We start from the raw sequence: 25,438 nt of genomic DNA on the forward strand, positions 1-25,438 counted from the left end.
TTATAGTCAGTAGAGGTAGTGTGTCAGTTAAATTAATAACAGTAAAGGGATGATGATGAGAGTTATGATGAGACATTGAGGAATGAGGTGTATCTTTATTGTTTGGTATTTAAGAGTTTTAGGGAATATAGTCACATGGTTAAAATGACAGTAACAAAAAACCCCTGGAGTGTAAAACTTTTTGTGGGTCAAGACTTAAGAATGGATTGATACCACATAATGAGGTAGGGACTTAGAAATTACGATGATAAAAGTACAACATAAAGAGCTGTCACTTTTAGCTTACTTTGATATTAAGTTAGTGCATTACATAGGGTGATACTTTGTTGTAAGTGGAATATGCTTTTTAAATTTGTTTATTGCTAGTATGTTCACCATTCACTAGGAAGAAAGCACAAGATGACAGCTTTCCTATAACTAACAGGTGAAGGTGGTATTATTATTATTATTACTATTTTTAAAGATTTTATTTATCTGACAGAGAGAGACAGCGAGAGTGGGAGCACAAGCAAGGGGAGTGGGAGAGGGAGAAACAGGCTTCCCGCCAAGCAGGGAGCCCAACGCGGGGCTCGATCCCAGGACCCTGGGATCGACCTGAGCCGAAGGCAGATGCTTAATGGCTGAGCCACCCAGGTGCCCCTATTATTATTAATTATTATTATTATTATTAATTTAAGAGTTATTAACAGCTGCTTGCCATTTGTCAACTTTTTTTGAAAAAAAAATCAAGTTGTACAGTTTTATTACAAATTAAAAATGAAGTTCTTAATAATCGCAACTGACCAGATACGAAACAATTTAAAAACCTTTAAGGGTGTATTGAGAAAAACCAGGCTTTTTTTTTTTTTTAAAGCATGTTTGTCATTACGAAAAAGAGACATCTTTAGGTAAAAATAATAAAAACCCCATGCTGCACAGATAACACAGAGAATTCTGTTTATCTGGCCACTGGGTGAAAATCAAGTACTTAAGGTCTTCAGCTCCAATCTTTTGTTTATTTCTTACTGCTGGAATTTCGTATTCATTTCTTCTTGTTGTATGACTAAATCGGATGATAGTATAGATAGTAAGCCAGCATTTACTCAGCCCAGGCCTGCTCAACCTCGGGAGTAGATGAATTCTCAGCTGGTGGATTGGCTGCTTTTGTCTCTTTGCCATGGTGGTGTTTAGGGTTTTCTGGGCATCTGCATGGGTAATTGAAATTGCAGTGGTATTGATGTGGAGGTGGCTGCTGGCCTTGGGTCTCATCTCCTTGATTTTTCCTTATCTTCTTCATTGCCTCCCTCTGTAGGCTGTCTTTGGCAAAGAGGATCCCTGCAGAATCGTGGTATATAACCCAATACATATTCTGTCTTACTGGTCTACCTTTTTAGCGCCCTCTAACACTTTCCCCTGCTTGTTCGCTCCCTCTAACACTTCTCCCTGCACAGGAGGGTTTAAAGACTGTGATTGACATGCATTGGGTCTCCACATGTAGGTAGGTGGGAATTGTCCCCTGCAGGAGGCCTGGCTCAGGGAGTCTGGGTTTCAGGAGCGCTCTCCCAGCCCTTTCTCTCTCCCCACTCTCACAATTTTGGTAATTCTGTGGCTGATTGTGAGGAGGACCCCTGCGAAGGATAGTGTGGATAATGGTATGGTCTGCTGCATGTTTACTGCCTTGCGGTGGAGCTCCACCAGAGCCTGTGACATTTGCTGCTTCCATATCCTTTCCTCCTTCAACAACATCAAACTCCACAGTCTCTCCATCTCCTACACTGTGAAGGTACTTCCTGGGGTTATTCTTCTTTATGGCAGTCTGGTGTACAAATACATCTTCCTCAGTGTCATTTCTATTGAAACCATATCCATTTCTTACACTGAACCATTTTACTGTTTCCAAAACCTTCTTTGTGATGATCTTGCTGTCCCTTCCCACAGGTGCCTGAGGATGTGAGGTAGCCTGGGTTCCTCCTCTGCTCCCTGCACGCTTCCTGAAGGTGTCCAGCTTGGTGTCTGCACAGCAGAGGGTGGGGGCGGTGGCCTCACTGCTGGGGGTTGATGTGCCAGCAGCCACAGCTGCACCTCCTTACAGCGTGTGATGGCAGCTAGGCCAGCGGGGGTGGGGTGGCTCAGAGCTCTCTGGGGTGTGTTCTCCGCCCTGCTATGGATTGAACTTGAAGATGCTATTCTTGAAGTGAGACTTTTAATAGCAGGTGGAAGGGAGTGTGAGTTCTTATATCTTCATCTAAGAGGATTAATTGAGATATGTGTTAGTTCCTTTAATTGTCACAACAACTTTAGGAGATGGGTACCATTATTATCCTAATCATACAGATGAGGAAGTGAGCCATAGAGAGGTGAACTATCCTGCCCTTGGCCTTACACTTGGTATCTTGCTCCAAAGGGCATGCTCTTAACCACTGTTCTCCAAAGAGGAGATGTGTTTCTGAAAACTCTAAAGGTATAATTTACGGTTTATGGTTAAGGATCTTGGACAAAATACAGTTTGGGAGTGACCCATGAAAGTGCTTTACTGTCATTAAAATTAAGACCTCACACCAAAAGGTACATAATGATATTTTATTCATCTGTCCTTGGTAATTCTTGATACTGTATACCTCATTTCTGTTTTACATCCTTACTGTGTAGGAGCTTTCTTTCCCTCAGTTTTGATGGGATACATCAATTGCATACAATTTGATTTTTGTGAGTAATGTACAAACTAAGAAGCATTGTTTTTTCCTGTCTAGTTTTCCACATAAATATTCAGTGCATATTGAGAGTATTAAAATATTTTTCCCCCCTTAGATTTAAAGAAAGTATATACTTATTTTGAAACATGGAAATGTGTCATAAATGTATGATTTTGAAAGTGAAAATCCTTTTGTACCCCCATTTTCCGAGATAATAAGTACTAATAGTCTGGTGTATATTCTTCTGACTTTTTCTGTCGATATACTGTCATACATAATGCATAAATATGGTATGTAGTATGTTAGAGGTGTACAAAATAGACCTTTGGCTGATTGGGAAAATCCATACAAGGGTGAAACCAAATATCACCATCTTAGAAGGAATTTTGGAGTTAAAGGAATATTTGTAAAACTTTATAGAAGATTTTAGTTCTTACTGAAAATTTTTTATTGAACATTTTATTAAATTTTTGTACATTTCATATTCTAATTCAGAGAATACTTTTCTTGGCAATGTGGAGAAATGTGGAGTAGTAGTACATTGCTCTTGTGGTCACTGAATGCACATTTGTAAGCCTAAATGGCCTCACTTTCCGCTGATGTTGACTGAGGAGTAAGATATTTTGGCTAACTCTCAGTAAAAGGTTGTTGTAAAGCAAAGGCTGATGGTTATGTTGCCATCAGCATATTGAAATTACTTTCTTCTCTTCTATTTACTGGCTAAGGTAAAGCCTTACTGTGTTTTGTTCAGTGTTAGGAATGATCTTAAAAATTTGTACACAAATTAAATTATAATGTAAGCTAATCTCTTACTATTCTGTATTTTGTTATTTATATACAGTAAAACTGCTGTAATAGGACTGGTGGAGTCTAAAAATTCAGCTGTGTAAAATTTAGGATGGGGCTATTTTGAGGTTAAAGTCAGTAATTTTTGTCTATGTTTTAAAAAGCACAAAAGTAAAATAACAGTGAAATTTTGTATTATACATAGCAGAACTGAGAAAGTGTGAAATGATTGAGGCATTTTCTCATAATTCTCTACTCCATTTGTTGAAGTTTATCCTACCACTTGAGGTTTTTTTTTTTTTTTTAAGATTTTATTTATTTGACAGAGACACAGTGAGAGAGGGAACACAAGCAAAGGGAGAGGGAGAAGCAGCTTCCCGCTGAGCAGGGAGCCTGACGCAGGCCTCGAACCTAGGACCCTGGGATCAGGACCGGAGCCGAAGGCAGATGCTTAATGACTGAGCCACCCAGGAACCCCAACCGTTTTAGATTTTTGATGGCAGAGTGCGGGGCAGAGGATACTAACCAGTTATTTGAATTCAGTTATTACAGGCTTTTACTCTATTTGTAAACACTTTTTTTTTTTTTTGCTTTAAAAAAGGATATAATGTTCTTCCTGCAGCTTTTAAACTCGCATTAATGACAGTCTGTTTTCCTGTTATTTAGCTATTTGCATTATCAATTTTATTTTTTTAAAAAAGATTTTATTTATTAGAGAGAGAGCGAGAGAGAAAGAGCATTGGTGGGGGGGCGGGAGAGTCAGAGGGAGAAGCAGATACCCCACTGAGCAGGGAGCCTGATGCGGGACTTGATCCTGGGACTCCCAAGATTGTGACCTGAAGGCAGTTGCTCAACTGACTGAGCCACCCAGGCACTCGTGTTCCCAGTTATTTTTGTGTGTATAATCAGTAGCTTTCTTAAAACTAATTAGAGTAGCATTTAACTCTTGTAGTAAGAAATCTACATTTATTCCTGAGGTATCTAATAGACCTTAATATATAATACATGTAAAGAGATTTTTATACCAAAATGCCTGTATTTGAGAGTGAATGTTTTAAATCCAAATGACTTATCCTTTTCATATTACTGATATTGTTATGTTGATTATTTATGATGTTAATATACTTGATAATACAATCATTTATCACCTAAACTTTAGGAATGCCTGAAGTGATGTTTAAGTGGACATTTAGCTGAAACTAAGCAACATGTTTTGGCCTGATACTGCCACTGAAGTTGAATTTTCACTTTCTTTAATTTAAATATTGTGTTATTAAATAAACGTTATTCTGTACCTACTGTTTTGTAAATTTAGTAGTAGGTCTTGAATATCTTGCACAAATAGATTTATATTCTTTTTAAAGGCTACATGGTATTCCCTCTTATATGGTTATACCATTGTTTATATATCTGTTTCTGTATTGGTGGATATTTAGGCTATTTCCAGTGTGTTATTTTTATAAAGAGTGCTGCAAGATATTATTTTTATATCTTTCTGAGCTTTTCTATATGTAATTTTTTAGATGATATTTTTATAAGTGGTTGAATTTTTGGGTCCTGCCTTTACTGAGATCTGTGTGCCTCCTAACTCTCAGAGTGATTGGATATTTGAGATGAAAAAAGAACTGTCCAGTATCCACGATTATAGAGTATAACTTCATGCCAAAGTTCATACTGTTAGCCATTCTTGTTTGAATTTTTTCTTTGCCTTCTTCCTAATACAGAGATGTAGAGTATGATTTCAAAGCCTGGCTATACTTTTTTCTCAATTTCATTTTTCTCTTCTCATTGCCAGAATTGTCCTCTTGCCATATCAGCTGCTTTTTTCATTGATACTGTCTTCTCAGTTTTGTCTAAATATTTTCAATAGTAGTTATTCTCATTTCTTATATACTTGAAACTAAAATTCACTGAGGTTAAATGATCTTAAACTTTATGTAAGTTCGTTCCTACCTGGGTATCTGTTCCTATATATTTAAACATTTAGCATAGACTATTTGAGATAGGAAATTTTTTCCGTTTAACTCTCAAATGGTAATAAAACTCAGTAAACAGAGCTTCTTCTGTATTCTTCAGACATTTTGGTTAGTAGAGATTTAGCATATTCTGCTGAGTATCCTTCTTCTTCTTAAAAGATACGTATTACAATTAATTCCTACCACAATTATAGTCCCCAAGGTATATTCAGTTTTTTTGTTATTAGACTTTAAAACCTTCCTCTTACTTATCAGAGCTTGCACTGTTTCATTTAAATAAATTTAATACCTGAAGTCTTTACTCTTTTGATTCTAGGATATCCACTGATATCTTTGTGGAAATTTGGTATTATTATATCATTTATCTCATTAAAATTAGCCTTCTTGAAATATTTTATTATTTAGACAAACGTAATACAACAGCAACTGTTGTTTATCTAGAGATACTACATTTCATTGAACAGAATTGCTCTGCATTTTTTTTACTTCTGTTGTGTATATTCAGTTTAATTGCATTTGGTTATAACTGTGATAAAAAGAATTTTTCTAACACACAAAATGAATTGTCACTTAAATGCAGAGTTCTGAATCATATCTAAAACAAGGAGTTGTCCAAGATAGCTTTTTCTGATAACCCACTCTTTCATTTATGCACCATTTCTTGAACATCTATATATTAATTAGCTTTGTGTTCCGTAAGCAGTGGAATACACATCTAATAGCAACTGCACGAAATAGAGGTTTTATTTTTCTAACATAACAAGGAATTTGAGGTAGGCAGTTGCTAGTATTAATGGTTCTGCTTAATAAGGGTTTAGGAGCTGAACACTTTCTACCTTTCCTTCTACCATACTGTCTGTGCTTGTGCCTGTAAGCCTCATGATATCAAGATGGCTACTGCACCTTGGACATGACATCTTTGTTCTAGACAAAGCGGAGGGAAAAAGATAGAAGAGCAAAAGGTTAGGCCAGCTACATCTGTTTTCCTTTATCAAGCAAGCTGGAAGTCTTCCAGGAACACCTTTCAGAACTTCTCCAATCTCTTTGCCCAGAATGTCTCATGGCTATTCAGATGCTAAGGATGCTGGAAAAGAGAGGATTTATCTTTGCAATCTGGGTAGTGGCAGAAGACAGGAGGGTGGCGTTTAGGTATTTGAGTTCTGTAATGTTTTTATATATGAAATTAATAGCTTTCAAATAACTAATTACTGTTGCATTCCACAAAAAGATTTTTTTTTTTAAAGTAAGCTCTATACTCAACATGGGGCTTGAACTCACAACCCTGAGATCAAGAGTTGCATGCCCTACCAACTGAGCCAGCCAGACACCCCTGTTTCACTCTTGGAATAAATATATATATTCACTCATCAGTTATAAGACTTTGGGGAAGAGACGTTGGGTTAGTCAATCTGTATTATTTGTCACAGTCTATTAAATATAGTTGTTACGCAATGTCAAAAGCCTGGTTTAACTGCATTAGTACCTTGTGAGTTAGGCAAGTTATGTTTTAGGTTCCTCATCTATTAAGTGAAAATAATAGGGTTTTTTTTTGTGAGAGGTAGTTAAAGATGATAATTCATGTAAAGTGCTTAGCATAATACATAGCTTTACAGTAATCAATGCATATATGTTGTTTGTATTTTTAAATTATTATTTATTTTATTTTGTGTTAGGATTAAAAAAATTGAACTAGTACTGAAATATAGAGTAAAAAAGTTTCTCCCAACTACTATTAACTGATTGATTTATAATCATATTAGATACCTGTTGCTGCATCACAAATTCTCCCAAAACTTTGCAGCTTAAAACAGTAATAAATACCATCTCACAGTTACTGTGGGTCAGGAATTTGGGAGCAAATTGGGTGGATGTTCTGACTTAGAGTCTGTCATGGGGTTGCATTTCAGATGTTTGCTGAGGTTGTAGTCATCTAAAGGCTCAAGTGGGGCTGGATGATCTGCTCCCAAGGCTACTTACATGATTGGCAAGTTGGTGCATGCTATTGGCTGGAGATCTCAGTTCCTCTCCAAATGGGCCTTTTATATAGCTGCTTGAATATCTTCATGACATGGTGACTGAATTTTTCTTAGAATCTGTGATACAAGGGAAGCCATTAAGTTCTCAATGACCTAGCCTTGAAAGTTAATGCTGGACTTGTGGACTGGATTGTAGAGGAAGAGACAGGACAGTTTGATTACTTTTGATTGTTCATATTTTCTTTTTTCCTAAAATAATCTGAAGATGTCTTTTTCTTTGATTATTATAGTCTGTGAATTATAGAAAGGAACTTATGAAAAACAAATAGGTTACTTTAAACCATTCACCTGAAAATTTGAAAGGCCTATTAAATATTTGCCTAAAACATAGATAATTCTGTGATATTCATATAATAAGCTCAAGAACACAATTATATTATCCAGTGTTTCTCGAAAAAGCTTTTGAAGAATGTTATTCCTTGAAAAGCACTTACCAGAAGAAAAGAAAAGAAAGGAAAAAAGATGCCATCGTTAAGTAAATTTTGGGAAATCCATGCATTGGTTATATATCTTTTTGAGACATATATAGTAGCATATCGCTGGGAATTCTATCCTGTAAACATCTCTAGCCTTGTTAATCCAGTATTTCTCAGACTCCATGGAAACTTTTTGCTTAATACTGCTTTTGTAGACATGTCATTGTACTTCAGTGAAATTTTTAAGTTCTTATGAAAGGTACGATGAACGGTGAGAGATGAAATGTTATTTGTTACTTTCTAGTTCTAGTGGGGATTTTGAAAACTATAAGGATGATAGTTCATTATCAGTAAAACATGCTTTTTGAGTAATTTATAGATAATGACATTTTTCTTCTAATTTCCTTGTGTTCCGTGACTTTGCCATCTTAATTCTACATTGTTGCCTCTAGTTGGAGGATCTTTTCTCTTGTCTTTGGTACAAATGACAATGCTTGAGCTTTTTTTTTTTTTTTTTAAGATTTACTTTAAGCTTTAGGTTTATTTAGACATTCAGTTAAATTCACCCTTTTTAGGTGTATAGTTTTATGAAATTAAATTCGGCAGATGGATACATTTGTGGATCCAGTAAATCAAGATAACGAAAATTTCATTACCTCCCAAAAGTCTTCTCATGTTTTTTTGTGGTTAATTCTGTGCCTCTGTCCCCAGCTCCTGGCAACCACTGATTCAATTTCTCTCCCTATACTTTTGCCTTTTCCAGAATGTCGTATAAATGGAATCATATACTATGTAGCTTTTGTGTCTAACTTCTTCGACTTGGCATAATGTTCTTGATATTAATTCTCCTTGCTAATGGTATCAGTAACTTGTTCCTTATTATTGCTGATTAGTATTCTGTTGTATGGTTGTACCACAACTTGTTTATCCATTTACTAGCTGGTAGACAATGAATCTTTATAGTTTTTGGTGATTATAATAAAGCTTCTGTAAATATTCATGTATAGATCTTTATGGGGACAAATGCTTTATGAAATGGGTTGTCAGGATCAATAGGTCTTTCTGCTTTGTTATATTCAACATGAGACTTATGGCATAGATTCCAAGACAGCTACTCTAGTTCTTGCCGTTTTTCAGTAGCTTATGTAAGTAGAAGGAGGAAAGTTGCAAAGATGAGTTTTGTTCTTTCCTTTAAGAGTAATAGCCCAGCAGTTGCACATATTACTGCCTGTCCTCTTTGGTCAGAACTTGGTGACATGGCCAGTAACTTTAAGGAAAGTGAAACTTCTAGAAAGTGAAATTTTTTCCCTGGGCCTGTACCAAACTAGAAACTCTTGTTATGGAAGAAGAAAATGTAAATTGGGAGACATTACAACCTGTGCCACAGCATTGTAATTTTCCTTCAACTTCTCCTTATTAGTAAGTTTCTAGTGACTATAAACATGTATAGGGTCATATTCACTTAGGGATGGATTTTTAGGGATAAATTGGATACCTTGACATTAGCACTTTTAAATAAAAGTAAATACATTTTTGAAGGATGTACATAAATAAAAGAAGCTTACTTTTTACTTGGCTTGTTTTACAAACAAGTAGACAGGTCCATAGATAAAAGGTGATTTGTCACAAGAAATAGAAAATATCTAGTTAGGGGCATAGGCTATGATTGTACTCTGTCCAGTTTTTCTGCTGTACCTTACTCTGGCCATATCTTTGAGGAAAAATTTAGCAAGATTCCAGGGAAAATATAGCTTTACTTTGAAGTATTAGAATTTTCTATGTATTATAATCTTTCCAGTTATATAATCTTTTGAAGAGAAGAAGATAATTATTTTTGGTCCATATGTGTTTCTTGGTTTTCTGAAAATACAAGTGACTTAGGTTTAGTGACATTTTAGCTTAAAGTATCTTATTAATATAACCGCTGGTGAAAGTAATCATCATGCCCAATTAAAATCCTAATTCAAAACTTGTGAAGGTTTATTTGAATTCTTTGAATAATATGCTTTAAAATTTCTATAATCTTGTACATTAAACTATAACCTATAGAAAGCATGTTATGCCACCCTGAAGGTTGCTATAAAAATTGTTTATGAAGTTCAGGCCAAGACTAAAATATGTTGAAATGGAGAGTTGTGAAAAATGTTCTATATAGCATAGGAGACCAAATCATGCTAAAATGCAGAAAAAGACTATACATCAGTTTCTAGGCTACATTATTCAAAAAAATACAACCATAAAAAAGGTAATAAGATTACATTTTCACATTTCACGGCTAGTAAAGTGCATTAGGCTGCTCAGATATTCATAACTTACTGTGACATTTGGGAAGATTACATTTTGTAGTGCAGAGCCATTACTACAGCTCAGGTAATAACTAGCCAATGCCTAGACTTGGATTATGATCCTTGTCATTGAAAACAAATTTGTGTTTTGAAGGTTGATCAGCTTCAAATAACTATTAGAAAGGGTTAACATGACATACTGTAGACCCTGTGCATGCTTTTTAGGTATAATAGATATGCATACATATAGTATATCAAATATGCCACACATTTGTATGTACCAATTTCTGTCATCAATTTCTCCTTGAAAGGTATATTTTATAATATTTAACGCAATGGAGAAATATTTAAAACACCTGTCTGGATACTGCTCTCACACTGTAAACTCATTTTAAAAGCTGGTGAAATATTTGGGTTTTTTTGGAAATTACTTTCAAAAATTAATTCTGTAGCTTCATGTAAGGGTGGTTACTGGTGGAAATAAACACAGATTAAAATGGAAGATTGATGTAAGTAATATTAGGGTGAAGGTAAGGTCTCCTAAATTAGTTGCAACTAGATTTTTGACCTGTTTAGACCTGTGTGGGGTATGTTCAAACACGTTTGTATGTACTAAAAACTCTCCTTTTGCTCTTTCCCCCCAGATGCTCTGTTGCCTTTTCAGAGGCAATCACTATTTAGTTTCTTTTGTGTCATTCTTATGTGTATGGGTATGCATATACATGTTTTACATTCATATTGTAGCCTCCCTTTCACATTTTTTTCCGTCTTGATTTTCTCACCTAAATGTATTTTAGAGAATTTTTCATGTCAGATGGAGCTGCCTCATTCTTTACATTGGCTGCATCATGTTCCATTATATAGTCATATACGACTTTATTAACTATTACCTGATAATGTTTTTTGGGGGATTGTTGCTTTTATTTTCTGCTCAAAATGTGTTACAGTGAAGTTCTTGTATCCAACATCATTACCTAAATGTATCTGTAGGATAAATTTCTAGTTGTTAAGGTAGCTATTTGTGTGTGGCTTCTTCTATTTAACATAATTCCTTTGAGGTTTGTCTGTCTGTCTATCTACCTACCTACCTATCTTTTGCAAGAGGAGATTGACTTGTATTAGTAGCTGTGTCAGTAGTTCCGGTACTTTTCTCATTTATAGTAATTTTTCAGTTGAAGTACTTGGTTTTCCAGATATATATATTACATCATCTCAAAGTAATTGTAATTTAAATTCCTCCATTCTTATATTTATATGTTCCTGCCTTTTGACTAAATGTATCTTCTGTGCCTCCAGAATAATATCAATTGATAATGATGATAGTCACATCCTAACTTGTGTCTGACTTTCATGAGGCTCATTCATTCTCGTTTTCCTATGTGAGCATGATGCTGACTTTTCAGGTGTGATTGATATATTTTATTATTAAAGGAAGTCTTTTACAATTAATAATAAAGTATGATGGAAATATAAAACCACCATTTAGCAATGCCACAGTAATAACAGTTTCAGATAAGATCCATCAATGGATGCATAAAACTGGAATAAACTATTTGGTTGTGTCTTACTCTTTCATGAGCTGCTAGATTTTGTTGTGCAAGGTATGACAAGAAACAAGATACTTGCATAGTCTCAAGGTGTTTTCCACAAGATGAATAATTTAAACATGAAATATAATAACTTTATAATTTATTTATTCATTTAAAGATTTTATTTTTTTTGAGAGAGAGTGTGAGAGAGAGAGAGCATGAGCAAGGGAGAAGGAGAGGAAGAAGCAGACTTCCCTGCTGAGCTGGGAGCCTGATGCCAGACTCAATCTCAAGACTCTGAAATCATGACCTGAGCGGAAGGCAGATGCTTAACTGACTGAGCCATCCAGGCGCCCCTATAGTAACTTTAAAATGGAAAAAAATCTGACAAACACCATCTTAAACAAGTGATCAAAGCTAACTTTACCCATAGTGAGGCATATTTACATTAGGTACCATTGAAATGATGTGCTAAGGACATACATCACTTCTGGGATACTTCTGCTAAAAATGCATAACCTGAATTTAAATCTGAAAAATGTCCATATTGGAAGAGTCTATAAAATATCTGGCAAATATGCTTCAAAAGCTTCAAAATCACGAAAGTCAAGGAATGCCTGTGCAATGGTCTCAGTATGGAGAAGACCAAAGGGATGCTGATCATGGGTCAGAAAAAGGACTTTAGTGTGACAAGTGGCAACCTTTGAGTAAGATCTGTAGAATTGTAAGTAGCAGTTTATCAATGTTAAGTTTATGGTTTTAATGATTTTATTATGATTATATAATATACTCACATTTAGGGAAGCTGAGTAAAGGGTATACAGGAATTCTATACTGTTTTGCAGCTTTTTGAATGTTTTGAAGTTATTTCAGGATGAAAGTTAAAGACAGGACAAGCAGATAATATTCACAAAATCAAATAAAACATAGTTTTTACGTAGTTAACAGAATTTTTGGGTGGACTAGGGAACTAAACATATATACTTTATAGCCACGATCATGTAGCTAGGAGAATTGGCCCAGTGACACCAAGGGGCTCTTTTAGCAGAATCCCAGCTCTCCTTTGCTTATGCTTGATGTTTCTGATGATACAAAGAACTGTACATTAAAATCTCTGCCAGAGCTTTCCCAGAAGAATCAAATGCTTTTACCACTGCACTAGCCAGGAATTCCTATCTCCCTACATGCAGATACTGTCTCATGTTGTTCATTTTTTCCATTTTTTTTTTCTCTTGCCAGTGTGTATCTTTGGAAGAACCTGGGAAACATCAATACTTGGCTACAAGGAGTTTTAATCGATTTTCTAATTCTGAACTTTCCTGCCTTTTCTGGAGTAAACTCTATTTGGTTGTGTCTGTTATTTTTTTTTTTTAAGATTTTATTTATTTATTCGACAGAGATGAGACAGCCAGCGAGAGAGGGAACACAAGCAGGGGGAGTGGGAGAGGGAGAAGCAGGCTCATAGAGGAAGAGCCTGATGTGGGGCTCAATCCCACAATGCCGGGATCATGCCCTGAGCCGAAGGCAGACGCTTAACCGCTGTGCCACCCAGGTGCCCCTGTGTCTGTTATTCTTTATGAGCTGTTGGATTTTGTCTTGTAAAGTTCACTTTCTCCTAATTTTTGACCACTTTTTGGGTGTTGGAATGCATAATGAAAAACCAAGATATATTTAGAAGGACAGGAGTGTAGGTGAATCATGTATGTAGTATTTCTGACAGATATCTCTTAGAAATCTAGTTAATAAGGATAGCGCTGCAAAGATAATTCTAAAAGTATTTTTATTCCTTTAAACACTTGGGATTTGTTAAAATTAAAAAAACTCTCCTCTGTGGGAGGATGCTGTGAGTGAGGTGGCACTGTGGGGATAGCTCAGTATATCTTTCTCTGGATGGATTTTTTGATTGTATTAATGAAATAAATTTTCTTGATGACTTCTTTGGGTATATGATTTTATGTAAGTTATCCTAGTTATTGACAGGGAAGGAAGGGGATTAAAATCGGTAGGTAAGGGGCACCTGGGTGGCACAGCGGTTAAGTGTCTGCGTTCGGCTCAGGGCGTGATCCTGGCGTTGTGGGATCGAGCCCCACAACAGGCTCCTCTGCTATGAGCCTGTTTCTTCCTCTCTCACTCCCCCTGCTTGTGTTCCCTCTCTCGCTGGCTGTCTCTATCTCTGTCAAATAAATAAATAAAATCTTTAAAAAAAAATCGGGAGGTAAAATAAACTAGGAATTTGGCAAATCTAAGCTCTAAGTTCTGTGTCCACTGTGAGCATTTTTAGCTTTTCATTTCTGTTGTGAGCTGGTATTTTGTATAAGCACAAAACACTTCTAGGATGGTGTGGATATTTCATAGAGTTCATAATTCATAAATACTGAATTAGAGGCAGTTACAGAGCTTAAAGTTAGATCTTTGCTGGTATCAGAGCAGTAGGTAGTGATTTACGAAAGACATCCTGTATTTGTTTCTGTTGAAAAATATTTCCATTTTTATATTGTAAGTCTTGCTTGACTTTGTGCTATCTTAACTTGAAGGTTTCATTAGAATCTTTATTTTTTAGAGCTCTCTCTCTCTCTCTCTCTCTCTCTCTCTCTCTGTGTGTGTGTGTTTATGGACCCTTTATTGTAGAGGGTAGAGAAGAATGTATATGGGTAGTGAACTGCCAACCTAAAGCTTAGGAGTGTGCTCTAGTTATATCGGAAAAGCACTAATGTTTTTAATTTTTTTCCCCCTTTTTGGAAGCTGGTAGGAGGGCAGTTTGATTTGGAAATGAATTTCATTATCCAAGAAGGTGAGAGTATCATCTGCATGGTGGACCTACTAGAAAAATGTGACATTACTTGCCAAGCAGAAGTCTGGAGCATGTTTACAGCAATTCTGAAGAAAAGCATACGAAATCTTCAAGTCTGCACTGAAGTAGGCCTTGTTGAGAAAGTGCTTGGGAAAATTGAAAAAGTTGACAATATGATAGCAGGTATGATTTTTTTCTGTAGTACAGGGGGCATAAAGAAATAAAGTTTGAGTCTTAAATACTGTATTTCTCTTATTTAGTAATATTTATTTCAGAAATGTTTGAGCATCTAACCTGTGTGTGTGACTTTAGTGTTCAAACCCTTAAATAAGCACATTATATTTTAATCATTGAAGAAATATAAATTGATTGTTTTATTGTTTTCTTTTGTTTCCAGATCTTTTAGTTGACATGTTGGGAGTGCTGGCTAGCTATAATTTGACCGTTCGAGAACTAAAGCTATTCTTCAGTAAACTTCAAGGAGATAAAGGACAATGGGTAAAAAAACTGAATACCCTTTGATATTTGAAAGTATCCCTCTCCTCAAACACATTAGTGGCTTTTATGCAACTGTTATTGTTATACTGGGGTAAATGTCAAATTGAAGGGAAGAGATTAAAGTAGCGTGTAGGTCTGTACAGCTACTTTTGCCATAACCCGACACAGGTACAGACCAAGAGAACTGGGTGTTCCAGGCAGGCTAAAACTTGACCCTTCTTCAAGTTGTTGGTCTTCAAACATATATTTAACATTTATTAGGGGAAAAGGGTAAGGACAGAGAAGGAAGAGTGTTAGGTAGCAGCATGTAGATTCTCTTTTGACCTGAGTAGTTCAGTTGTAGCCCTTAAACTTGCATAACCCACTCAGTGAACACAAGCTGTGCAGTTAATTGGATCCACCCTCCACAGAGTCAGTGGTCCTTTTCAATGAATGGCAATAGTGGTCAAGTTATTTTGAACTCCAGTTGCCTTAGCAAACTGTTTCTTCCTACCACTTGGTTACTTACCTCTTAGAGGAATATTAATAAATATTTTCTCCATTTTTGTTGCATTTCTAGGCTTATTTTAGTGCCCTTTAGAGATCATTGCCCAAAGCACTGCTCAGCCACACCTGATCCTTAATTTAGCTCTGTTGAAATATATTTAAATTGGTGTGTTGCAATTGTATACTCTATTGTGTTAAAGTGGTTAGACTTGACCTTCTTTGTATCAAGCTTTAGTTCTCTGGCTGCTTTAAGATTTCATCATTGGGGGTGCCTGGCTGGCTCAGTGGATAGGACATGTGACTCTTGATCTCAGGGTCTTGAGTTCATGCCCCATGTTTGGTGTGGAGGTTACTTTAAAAAAAAAAAAATTTCATCCTTAATTTTTAGCAATTTGATTATGTTTCTTGGTGTGGTTTACCTTGTGTTTATTCTTATTACAGTTCTGGTATCTGTGCATTTATAATGTAATTTTCAGCAAATTTGGAAACATTTTAGTCATTATTTCTTTAAATATCATTTTCTCATCCCTCCCTCCTTTTTTGGCACTCTAATTACATGTATGTCAGCTCTCTTTGATAGTGTCTAGTAGGTCACTAAGATCTTTTCACTTATTTTTTAAGCCTTTTCTCTTTGTGCTTCATTTTAGATTGCTTTTATTATTGTATTTTTAAGGTAACTGTTCTTTTCTTCTGCAGTGTGTTGATTCTATCCATTAAAATTTTCAGATTGCACATTTTTTTATTTCTAAGAATTCTCTTTAATTTTTTTTAGTATCTTTTATTTTTCCTCATTATGTTCATGTTTTCCTTTAAACCCTTGGGACTGTTGAGCATATTTATAGTATAATAGTTAATTTCATGTTCTTATCTACTAAGTCTGTTATCTTTGTCATTTTCTAGATCAGTCTTTTACTCACTGATTTTGCTTCTGCTTATAGATCATATTTTCCTTCTTCTAATGCTAGTGATTTTAGATCGAGTGATGTTAGATATAGTGAATTTTTCCTCGTTGAGTGCAGGATTTTGTCACATCCCTTTTCAGATTGTTAGACTGTTTTTGCAGGCAGATAAATTATTTGTGGATCAACTTTACCCTTCCAGGCTAGTTTAAAAGTTTTCTTTTGGTCGGGTCCAGATTGGCTGTTATTCTAGGGCTAGTTTAGCCTCCTTATTCAGGCCTGATTCTTTTAGGGTCTCTGTGAATGACCCCAAGTCTCAGATATGGGATAAGAGGTAGTGTTAAGACCGTGGCCTCTTCACAGTGTCTAGTAGGGAAACAATTTCTGGCTCTATAGTAGCTATGGGAATTCTTTGACTTATAGTTGTTAATATCTTGACCTCACTTTGTTCAGTTTTATAATAGGCTTGAATAATTTGATATTAAGCCCAGGAGTCAGTGCAGATTTCTGAAGCATCTTGTCTGCATAGCTCTTTTCTCTGTAGTACTCTGCCTTGAAGCTTTTGTCTACCTCAGACTACCCATATTCCAGTTTGTGCCTCATCAAGTCAATGAGACCTTCAAATTCTATTTTGTTTCCCTCTTCCTGTGCAGTGATAGAAATTGCATCCTGGTAGAAAGTCTGGTGATCTCATGGCTCATTTTGTTTCCTTTTTCTCATGTATCACAGTCTTGAGCTATCTCTTCTTCCATGTCTAAAAATAGGTTTTGTTTCATACATTTTATCCAGTATTCTGGTTGTTTATGGTGCTTTGATAAGTCTAGGTCCTATTACTGTATCGTGTCGAGAAGAGGAAATACAGATCTTCTTCAACTTACAGTGGGGTTCCATCCTGATAAACCCATTGTAAGTTGAAAATGTCAAAAGTCAAAAATGCATTTAATACACCTACCCTACCAAACAACATAGCTTAGCCTAACCTATCTTAAATGTGCTCAGAACACTTATATTAGCCTACAGTTGGGCAAAGTCATGTAACACAAAGCCTATTTTATGATATAGTGTTGAATATCTCGTGTAATTTATTGAATACTGTATTGAAAGTGCAAAACAGAATGGTTGTATGGGTACAGAATGGTTGTAAGTGTATCAGTTTTTTACCCTTGTGATTTTGTGGCTGCCTGGGATCTGTGGCTTGCTACCACTGCCCAGTGTCGTAAGAGTATTATACTGCATATTGCTAATCATGAGCCTGGGAAAAGATCAAACTTCAAAGTACTATTTCTACTGAATGCATACAACCTTTTCACCATTGTGAAGTAAAATTGTAAGTTGAACTGTCAGAAGTCAAGGTTGGTCTATATACTGGTTTCATTTTAGTTTTGATTTATATTCAGTGTATTTATTGTAAATGTATAATTAATACATTTTTGTCGGTGACTATAGAAAACTCTGAGAAAATAGCAGAGGATATGAATAGATATGTATTTATAGATATAGAAATCCCACAACCAAATAAACACAAAATCACTAATAGAGATGTTCAAATTAAAAAAAATATTGATATGTCATCTTATGTCTATTAGTATTAAGGATTATAAAGTTGGATAATAGCAAATATAATTGTGGTAGGGTTATTTTATTTTATTTTTTTTTTTTGGTAGGGGCTAACATTTATATTTATTAGCTGATTGGCAGCTTTGCTTTGTTTCAGCAAGTTAAGTCTTTGCATCCGTAGTTGAAACAAAATTATTTGATTCACTATTTTGAGAACTGTTTTCACACTAATGGTAGTAATGATAGCACAAGATAGACTATAGCCTACTTTTTAATTAGCTTACAGCAGAATTCTTTAACTCAAAAAGGAACATGGCTATGCTTAAATGACAGAATTGATGGGATTGATGTCTTCCCCCCGTCACTTGCTGTGGTGGGCACATTAGAATATTGAAGCATAATTATAATTATCACGGCCAAGTGATTGCATCTAACTTCTGAGGGTTATGTAACATAGTGTTAGATTACACATCTTGTAGTTACATACGTATTTTGATTTTTTTCTATTTCAAATCCCATCTTTTGTTCCAGTTTTTATTTTATTTTATTTTCAAATCTTTATTTAAATTCTAGTTAGTTAAGATATACTACTGGTTTCAGGAGTAGAATTTAGTGATTTATCACTTAAGGAAAACAGGGATAGGGTTATATTGAACCTGTATGCTAGTGAACACTCATTTAGCCAACCTCGAGTAATCTACCACTACTTAGTCACATAAATTATACCTATATCCAGTGACTTGGTAATTTGCTCCTGAGTACATGTTCCATGAAATTCTCAGTTTCATAAGGAAATACACATGAGGATGTTCAATGAAGCATTATTTTTGGTGGCAGTGAGTTGTCACCATGGGGACTTACCATTAGGAGAGTAGATAGGTAAAATGTATTGGATGCATCGAATAGATTATTATATAGCAGTTAGAATTGATGCAAAAGTTAATATGAATAGATGCAAGAAGAGGAAGAAAGAAACAGATTCATATATCTAACCCAACATCATTTAAATTATAAGTACAGTCATAAAAACATTTTTGAAGGAACATATAAAAATATTAAATATGTTTTTATACAGTTGCTTATGTGATTGGGCGTAGAGTGAGAATAGGTTTAGGGCATAAAGGGAGAAAATAATGAGCTGTTAATTAAACGAGCAAGGTCTTGGGGCATCCGACTGGCTCAGTTGGTGAAGCATGCAACTCTTGATCTTGAGGTTGTGAGTTCGAGCCCCACATTGGGTGTAGAGATTACCTAAAACAAACAAACAAAAAAACCCCCAAAATCGAAAAAAACTCAGACATTCGTGGAATGGTTCTCTAAATGGAAATGCCGTAATATTGTATTTTTATTTTTGACTGCAGAGTTACTTTTTGTTATTTCATTTTGGAATTTATTTTTAAAAATCAATATGATGTGGTACTTGTTATTACACTTTTATAATTGAGCAGTGTGGCTAATTGAAAATTTCTTGGTCACTTAAGAATAAAGCTCTCCATTTAACATTTAGCTAAAAGAATGCTGGACTCTTTTAGACATTTAGTAAATAGACCAGATACCAAATAGGATGAAGGCAAGCCAGTGATTTCACTTGTAGTTTGACCCTGTTTAGCACTTTTAATGAAGAAGAATGTACTACACTTTATCCTGTTTGCTTATAAACTGATTAAAATGGCAATGTATATATGATTGTTCTTTGCTTTTCCTTGTAAATAATTTTCATTTTAGCTGTTGTTTCATGTATTAGAGGAGATTTGTGGGTCAAAGAGGCATTAAATAAATGTAATGTTACAACTTTTTTATATGCTATATAGTAAAGGTAATATTGTAGAATGAAATATGACAGGGAGATTGGATCCAGTCTCAGAGGTCAGGGAAGACTGCTATGAGGAAGTGACCATTAAGATGAGCTCTAAAAGATGGGTAAGATTTACTTAACTTAGTTAAGAGGGAAGGGAATTAGGCCTAGTGAGAACATTTTAAGTCCAAGGAATAGTTTGTGCTCAGGCCCTGTTGTGGGAAGAAGGCAGAGAGGCTTTGTGGATGGAGTGTAGAGAGAAGGGAAGATGGAACTGCAGACTGAGGCTAGTGAGGTAGATCGAGTATCTTGGGAGCTATGTTAAGGCTTTTGGTTTTATTTTAAAGGCAATGGGAAGCTGTTGGAGAGAAGCATAATAGAAAGGTAAAAGTATAGTGGTTAAAAGTACGGGCTCTCAAGTCAGACAGTTCTGATCCCAGCTTTGCCATTTGCTACCTCTGTGACCTTGGATATGTTCTTCTGTCTCAGACTCCTCTTCCATAAAATGGGATAATAAAGTACCACCTCTAGGATGGTTATAAGGTTAAAATATTTTTATTGTTTCTTGAAAACAGCCTTAAACAGTGTAATATAGTAAGCATTATTTGTGAAATTAAAAAGTGTTTTAAAGAGGGATGGGTGGTGGGCTGATACAGTTTGTAATTTTAAAACATTTTTGCTGCAGTATGGAGAAGTTTCAGGTGTCAGGTACATTTTATATTTCTTTAAAATAGTGAATATAATATGCTTTTTATATGCTTTTAGCTAACAGCATTATTTGGTTTTTCTTGGGTATATTAAAGTATGAGTATATTAAAATAAGTACTTTTGTTTTATGGCGAATAATGTGTTTAATGAGTTGTTGATTATTTTCATAGCCTCCACATGCTGGGAAGTTGCTGTCTGTGTTAAAGCATATGCCTCAGAAGTATGGTCCTGATGCCTTTTTCAACTTTCCAGGAAAGAGTGCTGCAGTAAGTAAATTTTAATGAGGAAATCACTTGGAGTTTTTTCCTTGGCTTCCAGAAAGTACAGCCGTGTAAACAACCCTGGCAGGTTCATTGTTAGGTAGAAACTTCTTTGCACAGCTTAACTTACTCCTTACAGCGGTTATTTGTGTTACCTTTTCCTGTTGTAGAGGTGAGGAAATACAGGCTCAAAGAAATTAAGAACGCTGCCCATTTACAGCTTGGGGCAACAATGGAGTAAGAACCCAATTCTTTTGAACATGTTGTCTTTAGAATTTATCTCTGCATTCTCCAGTAGATATTTATGTGTGACACTTTCACTTTCTATCTTACTGAATATCTTTTTTCAGCCTTGCATTTCCCTAAAGGGTGTTTCTTTTGCACCTGGTGTATAGAATGAGAATAACTGAAGCTTTCTGGCAAGTTCTTCTGATTTGTGAGTTTCCAAATTATATCAGTTTCAGCACTTTAAAAAAAAATTTTTTTTTTAGTTTCCACATTCTTATAAGTTGTTAATCACTTTAATATAGCTTAAATAAGACATTGATAGTAATATCTGTAATGTTTTGAAATGTTATAGGAGTGCATTGTATAATGTATATATGTTAATTATGGAAGCTTTTTTACCTCTTCATATTACATTTGTCTGCTTGTGACTAGCTAAAATTTTTTTGAAGTTATTTCAGCCTTTTCTTTTTCTGAGATTATTTTTTTGTTATTTTTACTTAGTTTCTCATAATATCTTATTTGCTTGTTAGGCCCTATGTGGATAATACCTGTAGAAAGAAAGGAGTGTTTTAAAAGGACATTTGTAATATTTGAATATTTTGCACACAATACACAGCTTTCTTTGCAAAGTTTATTGCTTGTATTGTTTTTCCTTTGTAATTTTTCCTTGCTATGCATTTTAGATTTGAAGCTTTCCAGAATAATTTTACTCTCTTGACATCGAGCCTATAATTTGCCTCTAATACAAGAAGCAGTCTTAATGAGATTAACTTTTCTGAAGTGCATATTATAATTTTTTTATGTTAACTTTGTTTTTCTTTTAAATTCCAGTTAGTTAACGTACAGTATAATGTTAGTTTCAGGTAAACATTTTAGTGATTCAGCAATTCCATACATCACCTGGTGCTCATCACGACCAGTGCCCTCCTTTATCCCCATCACCTGTTTTACCCATCCTCCTGCCCCCCTCCCCTCTGGTAACCATCAGTTTGTTCTCTATAATTAAGAGTTCATTTCTCTGTTTGCCTCTCGCTTTTTTCCCCTATGATCATTTGTTTGGATTCTTAAATTCTCCAAATGTGTGGAATCATACGGTATTTGTGTTCTCAGACTTATTTTGCTTAGCATGAGACTCTGTACCTCCATCTGTGGTGTTGCAAATGGCAAGATTTCATTCTTTTTGATGGCTGAGTACTATTCCATTGTGTGTGTGTGTGTGTGTGTGTGTGTGTGTGTGTGTATGTATGTGTATGTATACCACATCTTCTTTATCCATTCATCAGTGGATGGACGTTTGGGATCTTTTCATAATTGAGCTATTGTAGATAATTCTGCTATAAACATCAGGGTGTATGTATCCCTTTGAATTAGTATTTTTGTATTCTTTAGGTAAATACCTAGTAGTGCAATTGCTGGGTTGTAAGGTAGCTCTATTTTTAACTTTTTGAGGAACCTCCATACTGTTTTCCAGAGTTACTATACCCATTTGCATTCCCGTCAACAGTGCAAGAGGGTTCCCCTTTCTCCACATACATGCCAGCACTTGTTCTTTCTTATATTGTAGCCATTCTGAAGGTGTGAGGTGATATCTCATTGTAGTTTTTATTTGTATTTCCCTGAAGATGCATGATATTGAGCATCTTTTCATGTGTCTGTTAGCCACCTGTATGTCTTCTTTGGGAAAATGTCTCTTCATGTCTTCTGCCCATTTTCTAATTGGGTTGTTTTTTGGGCACGGAGTTTTATAAGTTCCTTATATATTTTGGATACTAACCTTTTATCAGATATGTCATTTGCAGATATCTCCTTCCATTCCAAAGGTTGCCTTTTAATTTTGTTGATAGTTCCTTCGCTTTGCAGAAGCTTTTTATTTTGATGTAGTACCAGTGGTTTATTTTTGCTTTTGTTTTCCTTGCCTCAGGAGACGTATCTAGAAAAAAGTTGCTATGGCTGATGTCGAAGAGGTTACTGCCTATGTTCTCCTCTAGGACTTTAATGGTTTCTTATCTCACGTTTAGCTCTTTGATCCATTTTGAATTTATTTTTGCGTATAGTGAAGAAAGTGGTCCAGTTTCATTTTTTTGCATGCTGCTGTCCAGTTTTCCCAACACCATTTGTTGAAGAGACTGTCTTTTTTCCATTGGATAATCTTTCCTGCTTTGTGGAAGATTAATTGACCATATAGTTGTAGGTTCATTTCTGGGTTTTCTTTTCTGTTCCATTTATCTATGTGTCTATTTTTGTGTCAGTAACATACTGTTTTGATTACTACAGCTTTGTAATGTAACTTGAAGTCCAAAATTGTAATGCCTCCAGCTTTGCTTTTCTTTTTCAAGGTTGGTTTGGCTATTCAGGGTCTTTTGTGGTTCCATATGAATTTTAGGCTTCCTTGTTCTAGCTCTGTGAAAAATGTAGTTGATAGGATCATATGGTTCTTTTTTTTTTTTAAAGAGATTTGTTTATTTATTTGAGAGAGAGATGAGGGGGAGGAGTGGCAGAGGGAGTGGGAGAGAGAGAATCTCAAGTAGACTCCCTGCTGAGCATGGAGCCCGACAGGGGGCTTGATCTTACGACCCTGAGATCATGACCTGAGCTGAAATCAAGAGTCTGGTGCTTGACTGACTGAGCCACCTAGGTGTCCCAGGACCATATGGTTCTTATCCTTTCTTTTATTAATGTGTATCCTGTTGACTGATTTGTGAATATTGAACCACCCTTGCAGCCCAAGAGTTAATCCTTCTCAGTTGTGATGAATGATTCTTTTAATGTACTGTTGGATTTGGTTTGCTAGTATTTTATTGGCACTTTTTGCATCCATGTTCATCAGGAATATTGGGGCCTGTAGTTCTCTTTTTTATTTTTTATTTTTTTAAAGATTTTATTTATTTATTTGACAGAGATAGAGACAGCCAGCAAGAGGCGGAACACAAGCAGGGGGAGTGGGAGAGGAAGAAGCAGGCTCACAGCAGAGGAGCCTGATGTGGGGCTCGATCCCACAACGCTGGGATCATGCCCTGAGCTGAAGGCAGACGCTCAACTGCTGTGCCATCCAGGCGCCCCTGTAGTTCTCTTTTTCAGTCAAGTCTTTATCTGGTTTTGATATCGGTAATGTTGGCCTCATAAAATGAATTTCCTTCCATTTCTATTTTTTGGAACAGTTTGGGAAGAATAGGTATTAACTCTTCTTTAAATGTTTGGTTAAATTCACCTGTGAATCTGTCTGGCCTCGGACTTCTGTTTCTTGGGTTATTTTTTATTACTGATTCAGTATCTTTGCTGGTTATCAGTCTGTTCCAGTTTTGTATTTCTTCCTGTTTCAGTTTTGGTAGTTTATGGTCTTCTAATTTGTTGGCACATAGTTTTTCATAATATTGTCTTATAATTGTTTGTATTTCATGATGTTGATTGTTATTTCTCCTCTCTTATTTGTGAATTTATTAGGGTCCTTTCTCTTTTCTATTTGATAACTCTGGTTAGGGGTTTAAAATTAATTTCATTAATTTTTTCGAAGAACCAGCTCATGGTTTCATTGATCTGTTGTTTTTTAGTTTCTATATAATTTATTTCTGCTCTAATCTGTATTATTTCCTTTCTTTTGCTGGCTTTTGGCTTCATTTGTTGTTCTTTGTCTAGCTCCTTTAAGGTGTAAGTTCAGGTTGTTTATTTGTATTTTTCTTGCTTGTTAAGGTAGGGCATAGTAATGCTATATACTTTCCTCTTAGTACAGCTTTTGCCATATTCCAAAGGTTTTGGACCACTGTGTTTTCATTTTCATTTGTTTCCATATTTTTTTTTGTTTCTTCTTTGGTTTTCTGGTTGGCCCATTCATTGTTTGGTAGCATGTTCTTTAGCCTCTGTGTATTTGTGGTCTTTTCACATTTTTTCCTTGTGGTTGACTTTAAGTTTTATAGCGTTGTGGTCAGAAAATATGCATGGTATGATCTTAAACTTTTTGTACTTGTTGAGGCCTGATTTGTGACCTAGTACGTGATGTATTCTGGAAAAAGTCCCATGTGCACTTGAAAAGAATGTGTATTCTGCTTTAGGATGGAATGTTGGTGGAATGATGAATGTATCTGTTAAGTCCATTTGGTCCATTGTGTCATAGATGATCTCTCCATTGATGTAAGAAGGGTATTAAAGTCCCCTACTAGTATTGTATTATTATCAATAGTTTCTTTATATTTGTTATTGAATGTTTTATATATTTGGATGCTCCCATGTTGAGCATACATAAATATTTACAATTGTTGGATCTTGTTGGATTGTCCCCTTTATTATTATATAATGCCCTTCTTCATCTCTTGTTACAGTCTTTGGCTTAAAGTCTAGTTTGTCTGATATAAACATTACTACTCTGGCATCTTTTGATGTCTATTTGCATGATAAATGTTGCTCCATCCTCTCACTTTCAGTCTGTAGTTGTCTTTAGGTATAAAATGAGTCTCTTGTAGACAGCATATAGGTGGGTCTTGATTTTTAATCTTTTTTTCTTTCCAAATTTTTATTTAAATTC

At 35.4% G+C, this 25,438-nt stretch overlaps 1 protein-coding gene and 1 pseudogene across 5 annotated transcripts in view; one reads left to right on the forward strand and one right to left on the reverse strand.

Moving 5' to 3' along the window:
- The window catches only part of LRBA (LPS responsive beige-like anchor protein), a 725,452-nt gene that overhangs the window by 67,571 nt on the left and 632,443 nt on the right, over positions 1-25,438 (forward strand). For all 5 annotated transcript variants that reach the window (XM_034661533.1, XM_034661532.1, XM_034661534.1 and 2 more), the window contains 3 exons: positions 14,443-14,674; positions 14,889-14,989; positions 20,605-20,700. In XM_034661533.1, the coding sequence (XP_034517424.1) occupies positions 14,443-14,674; positions 14,889-14,989; positions 20,605-20,700 (429 nt within the window). The remainder of the gene's footprint in view (positions 1-14,442; positions 14,675-14,888; positions 14,990-20,604; positions 20,701-25,438) is intronic.
- LOC109491054 lies at positions 1,079-7,939 on the reverse strand (annotated as a pseudogene).

The sequence above is a fragment of the Ailuropoda melanoleuca genome, chromosome 5, assembly GCF_002007445.2.
Source record: "Ailuropoda melanoleuca isolate Jingjing chromosome 5, ASM200744v2, whole genome shotgun sequence".
NCBI classification, from domain to species: Eukaryota; Metazoa; Chordata; class Mammalia; order Carnivora; family Ursidae; genus Ailuropoda; species Ailuropoda melanoleuca.